The sequence below is a fragment of the Notamacropus eugenii genome, chromosome 3 (genome assembly GCF_028372415.1).
Source record: "Notamacropus eugenii isolate mMacEug1 chromosome 3, mMacEug1.pri_v2, whole genome shotgun sequence".
NCBI lineage: Eukaryota > Metazoa > Chordata > Mammalia > Diprotodontia > Macropodidae > Notamacropus > Notamacropus eugenii.
Genome location: NC_092874.1, coordinates 85,191,868 through 85,205,447, shown reverse-complemented (window position 1 = coordinate 85,205,447; position 13,580 = coordinate 85,191,868). Strand labels below are relative to the sequence as shown.

Genomic DNA, 13,580 nt, shown 5'->3' with positions numbered 1-13,580 from the left:
AAGAACTTAGAAAAGATGATGTAATTATTTCTGACTAACTCTAATTACTGAGATGCTCTAATTACTAAGGACTGATTACTGCCCTATTATACTCTTCAGGTTACAGAATTTAGAAGCATTTCTCCCAAGCTAACCTCTCTGGAAAATAGTAATCAGATGAAAAGATACTAAGGGCTAAACTAAACACAAAAGTAAAAGTATAATATGGGTTAGTTAGTAATAAATGAAACTTCTAACTAATCTATAGGTATCATTCATGTAAGTATGGCAGATATACAGAATTCTGAATTTAAAGAACTCATATTGCAGAAAACTACTTCATTTTATGTAGTAAGGTACAAGTGTGAAAAATTCTAAGGATCACTGACATCACATACTGGATGACAAAATTTGCTGCTACATTTTCATATTAAATTAATATTAAATCTTGAGAGACTGATCAAAAAGGAATTCAAAATAAAATTCTGAGAGCTGTGAGTATAAAGGTAAGTGATTCCCACACATGAAATTCTTACATCACTCAATGAAGTTTGCAGAAGGGAGTTAGTGGTGATAAAGAGATCTTGGAATTGGAAAAGTTTTGCAAAATAATCTAAAGCATGTTGAAACTTAGAAACCCACTGGCACACTTAAGAACCAGAAACTTCATAAGGTCTGACACCATTATGAAGTCTTCATTGGTAATAGTTATTAACAATATCATTTAGGACAAACTTCTGCGGAGATGCTACTGTAATAGTTCATCAGAAATTAATGTGAAATGAAAATAACTTTAATAAATTTGCAAAGCAACAAAAAAAACTATATAAATGGTAAGAAATTCTTTCCTTAAAATCATTCACACAGTAGAAAATAATTCAGAATAATCTGTGGAAAAAATAAGGAGACATATCCAACATGATACATCTATCTTTTCAATGTATTTCATTTTACAATATCCTATTTATTTTGTGATTATTTTGAGTTTTTTTTCCCCCCAGTTAACAATGGATTTAAATCATGGGTATTCCACTAACTAGTTGTGAGAAACTGGTCAAGTCCCTTAACTACTCTAACCTCAATCTCCTCATCTACTTGTCTCTCCTCAAGAGGGTTGTTATAAGATCCAAATAAAGTAATGTATATGAAAATGCCTTTACAGACTATGAAGTATCCCATTCATTTGAATTATTATGAACATCCAGTTCTCATAGGTGTAAGAGTCAAATGAAGTTCAAGATTCATTCGCTAAATACTGAAAAACTCTTACAGATAGAATTTTGCTCTGTGTGTGTGTGTGTATGTGTGTGTGTGTATTTAGTAAGCTGTCTGTGGCTTTCCCAGAAAATGAAAGCAACTATATATCACCAATGGAAAAAAACCAATTGAATAAATCAGATCATTAAAGGGTAAGATTATGGGAAAGAGGCAAAGAAGCCAGTATTTGGCATCAGAATCAGAGTTTAGTGAACTCTCAACCACCCATTTTGGGAAATATCCAAGCTCCATACATCTCCTCGTTACTAATAAGGATTTGGGGATTATTTTACTGGCTACCCAACTCTATCAGAAAATAAACTTGAGTAAAAAGGGGGCTGAGATGTAAATAACAGTATGTTTATTAGAAACTAAGAATGAGGAAGAAGGGGGAAAAATGAAGTCTTTGGTTTTCTATTAACTTCTTACCATTACTCAACACCTGTTTTGTGCAAAGTACATGTGGTCCCCCTCACTCTTGTCAATGATAATTGAGAGTTGACTATATCTAAGAAGAACAAAAAGCAAAAGAATATAGAGTCATAGCTTAGCTTGATATTTGAAACTACTTATTTTGTTGGTGCAGGGCACTGGACTTAAGGGAAAGGACAACTGTAAGCTCTAAAATCATCCTTACATCTTACTTGAAAAGCAATCACAAGGAGAATTTGAACAATAAATCTTAAATTCCTCCAAAAATTTCTTTTACCGTATGCCAAAATCAACCTAGGAGTCTGAATCTACCACTTCTCAAGAATTCATTCAGCTTGTGCTTCTCATCATAAGATGTAATATACTTACCAATGTTAGATTAAAAAAAAAATTAAGTAGCACAACAAAATGCATAATAGTAGAAACCATGCAAGGAAATCAAATAAGCATGCTTGGTCATTCCGCCAAAGTCGATTGCTTTAGAAGCACCAGTCCACACTCCAGCAGTCTCCAATTAAAAAGGAAAAAAGTATAACACCAAAGAACTCACAAATAGGGCTCTATAGACTGAGGTAGTATTTTCACAAAAGACTAGTCCCGATGCTCTCCTCTCTTTTAAGTAGCCACACCCAAAGTTTCCCTCGTAGATACTCTTAAGAAGGTGAAAATGGAAGGAGAAAGCAAAGAGTGATGGATTGTGGTAAAATGAATGCACAAGAAGCCCTTCTATTATAAAAGTGTAAAGAAAAAAGAGTCAAAAGATTCTACAACAGCTCGCAGAAAGACCCAGTGAGCAAGCTTCTTAAAAAGTCAGTAATTTAGCAAGTAAATATTTTCCAAAAATTCTTTGCCTCTGTCAGCCATATTTCATGCACAAAGTGCCCTTTGTGAAATCTTTAAGCGTGTTAATTTTTTTACATTCTCCAAACTTCAGTTTGACATTGTAGAAGTTATATAATATTGAAGCTACCTAACTCAACTTACTATTTCTTTTTCATACAGACTATATTCTAAAGGTTCAAGTAGCTAAAGTGGGGTTTTTAATGGAAATACAATTATAGTAAAAGGATAATTAACTCTATGTCAAGGTTCTGTTATCAGAAAACAACAATTCACAAAGCCCAATTATATTACATCACATAATCTACACGTTGACTCCAAAAAATATTGAAGACAAGCATTCTCGGAGGCATAGATATAGAGAATACATTTTCTTCCTTTTGATGTAAGATAAGTATACAAAATGTACAAACACACACACACACACAAAAACACATTGGTAAAATGTTAAAAAGCTCAAGGGAAGACTATAAAGAAGAAACAATGTCCACTATACCATAAATAATCAAATTGTAGCAGCAACTAAAGCAACAGAGTATTGGAGGCCTTCTTGGGATAAAGCAAAGCAAGACCGAAGGTGTCGCCCTTTGCTAAGGTTAGAGCACCTTTTTCCTTTTTTCTACCAAGTAAACTGGAATCCCAGTCCGAGAAGAAAGAGGCAACAAGCTGAGGTACTTACATGAATAACAAATTCTGCTACGGCTCCATTTTAATCTCATATGGGCATATAAGCAACTATATATTAATTCACATTCACACACACACACACGTTCTCTGAGTCAAAAGAAAAAAAGGAAAATTCTCTAGCTGAATATTCACCAATATTTCTAGAAAGAAATAGTCCTGAAAAGCTAATTAGAAGATTAATAGAAAATTACAAGATTTTACTAAAGTACATAAAAGAGTATGTCAAACTGTGCTATGAAGAAAAATGTTGAAAACCAATCATTTGAGGGCTATGAGGTTTCTTTCTGATCAGATTTTATGAAACTGTACATTGAAACAAAGTATAAACAGTCATTTAATGAAGTAAATGAAAGCAGGCAACCAAGATGGCACATTTATAAAGATCTAATGTTACATTTTGTAAATAAGAAAAGCCACTAAGTTGCATTGCATGTGTTAATTTTTTTCCACTAAGTACTTTAAGGGAACCCGTTTCTTTTCCATGTCTTAAATTTTGAAAGTAACAGATTTTTTTTTCAAAACTTGATAGCCAAGTGGCTATGTTTACATATGCAACATTTTAAACAAAAATTATGGAAATTTTAAAAAAATTGTTGAACTTTTAAGTTTAAAAAAGCTATATTTAAAAAAGACTGCCTTACTTTTTTTCGCTTTTAATATGCAACAATGAAAACTCAGGTTTTAAGTATTAACAAAGATTCTTAACATGATATAAAAATAGAAACATTCTCTCAACCCACAACTGCCATCATCACCCAGCCTACTCTACAGTCTGGAAACTACGGAAGAGTAAATACTTTAGCTACTAAATCTAAATTAAGCTAGAATGCAACAAATATAGAGCTAAGACTTTGAATGTAGCCTCTTTTTACTGTTTTTCTGTTGAAATGAATTATAATTTCTACTTTAGGTTCACATTTTATTAATAATTGTTAATGTCATTTCTTGTTCTTTCTTTAGGGTTTCTTTTCATTGGTTTTTCATGGTTTACTGACACTTTTTTTCACTGCTGTCATATCCTAACTCCTCTTCTCTCCCAATAGGACCCTCCCTTAAAATGAAAAAGTACAATTAAACAAAACCAACGGATTCACTGCCCATATCTGAAAAGACATGCCTCACTGTCACTAGTCACTCAGTACCAGCTAGGAACATTAGCAGCCTACTGCCTCGCTAATGAAAAGAGGGAAGTAAGTTTCATCATCAGTCCTCTGGAGTCAACACTGATCATTGCATGATCTGGATTAATGTCACATTCCTACTTTTATTAATGAAAATCTAACGTTTACTTTCCTAGGCACAGAAGTTTACTGATGTTCAAGAAATCAATCCATACACTAATCCTATAAATGAGATCAGTCCAAAGAAGTATCAAGATTAAAATACGCTTTCTAAACCAAATTAAAACTCACTGTCTTTTTTCTGAGACACAAAGTGACTAACAGTGCGCACATGAAAACATGAGCAAGGTTAGAACATGTGGCACAATGTGGTTCATAGAAGCAGTGGAACACATTCTTAAGCAAAATGTGCTAGAAGGAAATAGAAGCATCCAAGGAAAGAGTCACCAGTGTTTAACTTACTGGAAGATTTCTTGCTGAATCCAAATATAAAATAAGCAATGCAGAAGAAAGGCCATCATTGGCTTGGTTTTTGTCAGCTTTAATGCCTGTTAGCACCTAAAAAGAAAGTACTTGTTAGAAATGTTTTGACAATCTATTCAATACCCTTAGTATTATTTTTATTAGACTAATCACAGTCAGATCAGTTAAAACTAATGCTTTCCTTCAGTTCAGTGAAGAATAAGATGGTACAGAAGCAAACATAATGTCATGAAATCAGACAGAAATGCTCCTTTATTCACTAGTATCTGTCAAATAAATGGCTCACTTGACATCTGGATCTTCATTCTCTTCTAGTAAATTTTTGCTCTAACTAAGATGAAATCAGTCACTTAAAGCTGAAATTTGTGTAAACCAAATACATGACCTACAAATTTATTTTAAAATACTTTGAATGTTCTTAAACATGGAATACAATCTTGCTTAGGAATAAAAAGGCCTCATATGAAAACTCAAAAATAATGCTGTCATTTTTTTAAAAACTTAACAAATTTGGAAGGAATGCACCTAAATAAAACGAGGGTGATTGAATATAGAAACAGTACCTTATCAAGATTCAAAACATTTGGCATCAATGTGAGCCACTCCAGTTTCAAATGCAATTTTCCTTTAGGGACTTCATCCAGAGTAAACCACTGAAATGACATATTGGACAATTTTTAAAAACTGATTTAGACAAAAGTTTCTCCCACAAAGGCTTGTTGAAATGAATCAAAAAGCTTAAAATACAATTATGTCTCTAAACATTGTAAGTCTCATTACATTGAAGCATCAACACTTTACGGGACACAACTTGAAGAATTCAAATGTCTATGCTTATGTTTAAATGGTTATGTTGTGCTAGTAACAATAATGGTACTGAACACCAGAATTACAAGCCGAGAAAGGTTAAGCCGAAAAGTTTTAAAACTAAGTTTACAATTTGTTTCACTGGCTGCAGCATAGTAAAAGTTTATTCATTCCTGTTTCATCAAGTACAATGTGAAAAATAAAAACATGATATTATTACACAGGTCTGGAATAAATGTATTTTTTTCCTACTTAGCTAAATCCTTCATCTCCTTCAATAACAATTGAAAATTCTATCTTTTCCATTAAACTCTCTCCAAAATATGGTTTCTTTCTGTCCTATAGATCTTACTATCTATACCTTTCATTTGGCCTTCAGATATTCATTACTGAATTGGGCTATTAATTAAATCTTTATTACTTAACTTCATGAGTACTTACACCTTATCTCCTAAACCTTCATATACTTCTTTGTATTCCCTATAGTCCCTAACATAAAGCATTCAAAAATGTTATTGATTTGTATTTAACTTTGCAGTATTAAATTTAGTTAAATGTAGAAGTATATTTGCTAATAGCAAAATAAGTATTTAGTTCATAAAATTCTGCTTATGAGTGTTTCTCTGAAAAGATTACATGATCAAATCAAGAGATTTAAGACAAAACTGTCAGAAAGGTATCCAAAGCATTTAGCCAACAAAAGAGAACTTACTTCATCTAAGAGACGTTCCTTCTCAACTTCAATCAGATCAATCATAAGACTAAAGAAACAATAATATCACAGATTCAGAAAACTATGAATCAAACATATATTTTTTCAAACAAATGAAGCAATCATAGGATATGAAGATCACAGATTAAGAGTTTGAAGGCATCTTAAAAGTTATTTAGTCCAATTCTTATTTTATTTTATAAAAAAAGAAACTGAGGCCTAGAGACAGACATTAAGTGACTAACAACTGGTGACACCAGAAAGCAGCAGAGGCTTTTACCTCAAATGGAGCACTCTTAAGTACAGGCTAAAGAAAGGCATTACAGAAATGCAATCAAATTAAGAAAGCTATCTATTAAATACTATGTTAAGGAAATGAGTATCCACCTCAATTCTGACATGTCCAGGCAGTAACACAATGGCTATGGAGAAAGAGGAGTAAGCAAGGATGGGATTTTATGAAGGATGGAAGGGGAAATGCAAGAAAAGTTGCATTTCTCTTAAGTGCTGCTGCTCTAGATACTATTTTTACGTTGTTACAGCTGCTCAAAATTTAAAAAGCCCTCATTGTTGATATAAATAACAACTTTTTTCCTGCCAAAAGGGCGCTCATATTTAGAAGAATCACCTCATCCCCCCAATTAGAAAGTGTAGAACACCTGAAAATTTTAAAAAGCTCAATTTTTAAAATAGAAACTAGAAAACAAAAGAGAAAGACCCTGGGTATGAAGAAGGAATTAGGAGAAACACATAACTGAGTTTTAGATGAAGATGAATGGAAAAAGAATTGAAATGTACAAAATATTCTTCTAGTAGTTGAAGATGGTTTCCAAAATGTTATATAGTTCATACGTAAGTGAACCATCAGAAATGAGCCTCTGGAAATCTAAGTGAGAAGATATAACTATATGATGTTAGGACAAAGCAAAAGTGAAAATAAATTTAAATTTTAAAAATCTAGGAAAAGGACATTTAGGAAATCAAGACACTAAGACATGGAAGAATGACAAGCAGAAGTAAAGAAGGAAAAGACAGGCTCTGTGCACATTCAAACCTGCTTCCTAGAAAAATTCAACAAGCATAATTTGAATTTTTTTCTTTTTAATAATGTACACTCATTAAATTGGACTGTACAATTTTGAATTTTATTACTGGAGAATATCCATCTATTTAGGCTATATTAGTAGAGAATAGTCTGCTTTAAGAACTTTTTGGTTTAATTGTCTGAAACAGTATCTTATTCTCCAGTGCTATGAATTACTGGCATCACAGCAGGTATCAAAGCACTTAATGCAATAAGGGCAAAAAGATGCTTTTCTATAAGATTGTTTTGAAGTAGTTTATTTGATTTTGAAATTATTTCTACACTGGAATATTCCCTCAAAATTACATTTCAACTGAGTTTCTCTATAAATTTCATCTCAGTGAAATTATTATTTAATGACAACAGTGACAATAATAGGGACGGGGACTCATTATTTCACTGATATAAGGAACTCCAAGATTAGGAAGTTCCCCTACCAAGGCAGGGTAACATCTTCTCTTCAAGTTAGAATCTTAGAAGTTTTCTAGAGCAATAAGAATACACTCGGGGTCACACAGCCAGGACATGTGAAGAGGCAGTACTTGAACCCAGGTCTTTCTGGCTTTAATGCTAGCTCTCTGACTATTATACCACATTTCTATTCAACAATAACAATATGTTTAAGAGATACGAAATCAACTAAACATTATGTCTGTTAGTTATGGTTATCAGTCTATACAATAAAAGAACCTAAATATGGTATTTTATCACAATATAATTAAACAGATTACATTCCAATGTTATATATACAAGGAATTTACCTTCCAAGGAAATCATCCTTGTCTGGGTCTTCATCAAAGAGCTCAATTTCTAACTCCTGCCCAGGATGTTCATAAACTAAAGCCTGAAAAATAAAATATCAACTGTTATTTTATATTGCTAATAGTAATGATATATTTCTAAAAAACTTTAAAAATTTTTACACTTTCATTCTTCTAACACTCACAATGACCTTTTGAAATAGGATGGGAAGGTACTGTTTTACAGAAGAGGAAACTGAGTACCAGAAAACTTGGGTAATTTGTCCAAGTTAATGGCATGGGAGAGGAGCTACAACTAGAAATCAGGTCTTGACTCTTAGTCCAATCTTCTTGCCACTATACCAAAATATATTTCAAATAAACTAGCATTAAAATGTCAAAATGCAAACAGCATTCCAAACATGTTTTTATATATTGTTATCTTCCTGCACAAACATACAGAGAAATGGCAAGGTAGGCAAGGCAGATATTAATTCCACTTTACAGAAAAGAAAATAAGGCAAGGACTTGTCTAAGTTCACAAAGCTACTTCAAGTGGCAGGGCTGGAATCTGAATCTACATCTACCAGTTCAAGGGCTGTGAGGGTAAATGCTTAACAATAGCTCATTAGCAACAACAACAAAAAAGACACACTTTTAACTTTAATCTGCACTACTAACATTTTCTCCATCACCTTCTTAAAGCTAGACCCCCAACAAGACGATATATCAAGCCAAAATAAGTAGCATTTAACAATTTCCAAAGTATAAATGCTTCTTACACTGAAAATTTAACAATCAGCTCTTGTGAGCCTGTCTGAGTGTGCTCCAGCACACTCCTGGCTAGTTCAGTACCCCACTCACTAAACTAAACTACTTTGATGGTCTAAGTTGGAAGCATCAGAACCAATATTGCAGAATTAAATCCAGTGTATACAATTACCTCAACTTACCTCATACACTTCATTCCACTTTGGGCTGAGATTTTCTTTGATGACCTTACTTTGAAAGATCTGGTTGCCAACCCGAATAACTCCATAGGGGTCTGATTTTCCCTTCAGGAGGCCCTTAAGATAAGTATCTTTACCCTGCAGATCCTGAGCCTCGATGAAATGTATTCTTAAAACACCCTGAGAATTAATTAGGACAAGAAATGGAAGTAGTAAATAGTTGCTTATTTTGTAGACTCTTGACTTAGTTTTACACATTAGTTTTTCCAAGACTGTGACTTTAATAGGACTTCTCTACAAGGGTAAGATGCCCTTTTAATTAAATTGTTCACATTTTTTCCAGAGAAAAATACAGCTGCCCAAGTTTTATACTTATAAATTTCAAGTACATGAAAAAAAGTTAAATTTGGCAATAGAGTGAATGTAGATACGCGCCTAGTCTTAAAGTCAGCACAGATTAAATGGTATCAAGAAACGATTTCTAAATTTAAGTGAATTTTTGCCTTTTCAATGATGAAAATTTGAAGTTAAAACATCGTGCTCTTAAAATATACTACTATACTAATTCTGCGGAATAAAGTAAAACTACATTTTCTGCATTTTCTTTGAATTCTTATTATTAAGAGTACTTAATATGCAGTAAGCACATAATAAATGCTTGTTGTCTGACTGATTCTTAACATGAACATACCTGATCTGACGCAGCTGACAGAAAACTACATCTCTTGCCATCAAAAACAACTAACTACTACAGCTTTTACTGACTCCTTGCTGTAATCACTAGATCACAATTAGAACATTTACACAGGCTTATCCAACTTATATGAAGGGCACCCTGAAGGAACCAATGAAGCACTCATTATTTCTATTCCCCCTCCCAAAAGGACTGAATTCTTTTTGATCTTAGTGAAAACAATGGATTCTATGTATGATATCCTATATCACTCATCATTCCACAATCCAGAGAGATAATAGGTAATATTATTGACTTCTGAGAGAAAGGTGTGTATTGTAACAACCCTACTAAAGAAATAAAGAGGCACCTTATCATTACAAGAAAGGAGAATTCAAATTAACATCTTGTATCAATGGGAAAAGGACATAAAATTTGGAACAACTTATATAAACTTCAGGAGATGGAATAAGATTTTGAGAGGACAACTTTTGTACCCTTTCCCATAAGATCATTGTTTAGACTTTAAATATTTTTGTGAGAAAGTTGTTTTATGACCTGAATTTTTTCATATATTTTTAAGCTGAATTCTTTTCTCTTCAAATTAGAAATATCTAATATAACCACCTCTAAAGAGTATATTTCAGTTACTTTATGTCATTAATGTTTAATGAACAGTATAGATGTACAAATATATTTTGTATACTTTCCTCAAAGAGAGTATTTAAGAAGCCTATGAAGAAATTTCAAGTATATTCCAAATAAAATCATGCTTACATCTTATTTTTCCATCAACTACATATTAGTCTCTTATCACAGGGATTGTTTCTCTGAAACCAGAAAAAAATTTATGGGGTACTAATAAAATATACAAAGATATTTTTATCAACTTTGGAGAATAGTTTTGGTAGCTTTGGCAGAGTATCACTAATTCTTTATTTAAAAAATAATTTTTTGATGATGCTTTTGTTATTTTTTAAAGATCAAAAAAGGAAAGACAGAAAAAATGAGCATAACTGGTCAAGACATCTAAAAAGTCTGAAAGTATATGTAATGAACACATTGTGTTGCGGACCTCTCAGCTCTGTGTAACTTCTTTTTGAAGCATGCTTGTTTTGTATACTTTTGTTACATTGAATTTGTGTGTGTGTAGTTGTTCTTTCCCCTGACATTGCTATAGTCACCGTGGGTGTTGTTTTCTTGGTTCTACTTACTTCGTTCTACAGTTCTCGTAGCTCTTTCCTTTCTTCTATGCATTCGTCACATTCATCATTTCTTCCAGCACAATAGTGCCCTTAACACTCACATCCCACAATTTGTTTAGCCATTCCCCAATCAGTGGGCATCTACTTAATTTCCAATTCTTTGCCATCACAAAAAATGTGCCTATAAAAACTTCATGTGTCTTTCCTACCAGAAATGACAAAATCTCTTCAAATCCTAACAAACACTAATCTTGTGAACAGTACCAAGTTTAACTCAGAAAACTGCAGTATAAGAACGTTTTAGCCAATCATTTAATATGCATTACCTGATCTTCTTTTAGACTCAAACAAGAACTGAGTTCTACTGTTTAGTTGACAGCTGTCAAAATCACAATATAGGGAAAAGTTCTCCATTTTGAGTAAACTATTACTAATACTATTTCTTAGAATGCTTTATCAAAAGAAAAAGTAAACATAGAAACAAAGTATTTAATTTGGATTCCTAGACATGTTTTCTAGTATATCACATAAGTAATGTCACTTTCAAAGTTATCATCCAATTTATCATATTTCACATGTAACATTTACTGGATTAAACATCTGATAATAAGCCTTTTTACTTTAAGAATTACTGAAGCTCCATCAAACATTTATAAATTGTCCTAACATTTTTGCATTACACTTTTGGCTCAAAACTTCCTCTCCAAGGTGAATGGGTTAACTTTGTATTTCCACAGCAAGAAATGGGCTTATTGCAACAAGAAATAATGTTAACATCAGAAGAGGTTCTAATCAATTAATTTTAAAGAAAGAAATGAGTTTTGTTTTAAAAAAGAATAGTATATCTTACCTTTGGTATAGGGAATCGCAACTGAGCAATCTGAACTTCACTGACAAGAGGAACTGTGATTCGATTAGGAAGCACCAAGTAATTGGATATTATATCCAGAATGATAGTATCTGATAAGCCACTGTTAGGCAAAAGAAAAACTATTATATATCAAAAGAGGTTTCATAGGTAATAATTAACTCACATGACAGTGACAGTTAAAAATTTCCCTTGTTTTTAGTCTAGTTTTTTAAAAGATAACACTCAAAATCAGTGAATAGGAAGACAAATAAGCTCACTACTAACGCTGCTTATAATCTATGTTGTGGTCTGAAACAAAAGAATTTGATTAAATTGTGTCCCAAGTGCAAGACAACTTATTGGTTTTATTATTAAATATTTAACATTCAAAATGAAAACATATTTTGTTAAATTTCTATTTCTACTTTGAATGAGGTAAATGAATATTCCACATTTGAATCCTTCTAAAAGATAATCAACTTTTGATTCTAGTATGGAATAGAAATTGTCATTATCTACTATATTACAACCATGGAAATTTGAGTACTATAGTGGATTAAAGAAAAAACAAAGCAAATAGTTACTTCAACTGATACTTCTAACCACCCTGCCCTCCATTTTCAATACCTGCTATGGTTTTATATAGGGTTTTTATGAAGATCCAATGAAATTATGCTTGTGAAAGCACTTGTTAACTAAAAAATGCTGTATCAATATAAGCTGTTATTCTTTGATGCATAATAGCATACCTTCATTAAGGCATAGATGCTCAGTATACAATTAATATACTTTAGTACTTCCAACTATAGAGCTCTATGTTATTAAATACTAACATAATAGTATATCTCCCACATCTTTCCTCTCACTGATAATTAATCTAACACTCATACTGACTGTCTCCCTCTCCTTTCACCCCCTTATTTGCTACAGTGATTTTTACATTACATACTGGCAAAGCAGATGTTCTTTTCCCTGTCTACTTTGGCACAAGAAATGCAATAATTTTCCTAAAAAAGGAAACCAAAAAAACCCCTACTGACATAAGTACATTGGTTACCAGTTGCATCACAATAGTAAGACTGCTATTAAGCCACTATCAAACTCTACTGTCCTTGTTAATGGTAGGAAAGAGGTGGAGAAGGTAGGACTTTAGCTGAGTTCAGAAAGAAATTAGTGAGGCAAAGAGTCAGAGGTGAGGAAAACCTTCTGGGCATGGTGGAAAACCAGCACATACTGCATAGAATGGGAGACGGAGTATGATGTATGAAGAAGAACAAATAGGCCAGTATAATTGGACCACAGAGTGTGCCGAAGGGAAGAGCAGAGGAGAAGAAAAAGTGAAAAGTCAAGGATGAGGCCAAGGTTATGAAACTATGAGGCTGGAGGTCTTCAAGCACTAATCACACCTACACTTGTCCTACTGGACTGAAGAAGGGATTCTTTTTCTGGTGTGGGCAGGGTTATCAAATAGCCTCTAAAAGCCCTTTTAACTCTGGTATTCTTGTCCCCTTACAATGTCAAAGCAGAAAGTTATATATGGAGTATATTTCTACAAACATTTATTCATTCACTGTATAGTTAGGGGGAAAGTACCAATTTACTTAGAAAACAGAAGTGACCTTTCCCCTAAAATACAGATTTTGAAGGAAAACACAGCAATGGCCTGTTTAATACCAGAAAAACCAAAGTTATGTATAAAATAGGTTAGTAATAATATAACTATGTTTTTAAACACTTCATAAATTCCTAACTTATGTAAC

At 32.7% G+C, this 13,580-nt stretch overlaps 1 protein-coding gene across 2 annotated transcripts in view; it reads right to left on the bottom strand.

Annotated features, from left to right (window-relative positions):
- ESYT2 (extended synaptotagmin 2) overlaps positions 1-13,580 on the bottom strand; it is a 107,012-nt gene that overhangs the window by 14,065 nt on the left and 79,367 nt on the right. For both annotated transcript variants that reach the window (XM_072652075.1, XM_072652076.1), the window contains exons 8-13: positions 11,821-11,941; positions 9,096-9,272; positions 8,164-8,246; positions 6,319-6,367; positions 5,363-5,452; positions 4,779-4,874 (exon numbers count right to left, since the gene is read on the bottom strand). In XM_072652075.1, the coding sequence (XP_072508176.1) occupies positions 4,779-4,874; positions 5,363-5,452; positions 6,319-6,367; positions 8,164-8,246; positions 9,096-9,272; positions 11,821-11,941 (616 nt within the window). The remainder of the gene's footprint in view (positions 1-4,778; positions 4,875-5,362; positions 5,453-6,318; positions 6,368-8,163; positions 8,247-9,095; positions 9,273-11,820; positions 11,942-13,580) is intronic.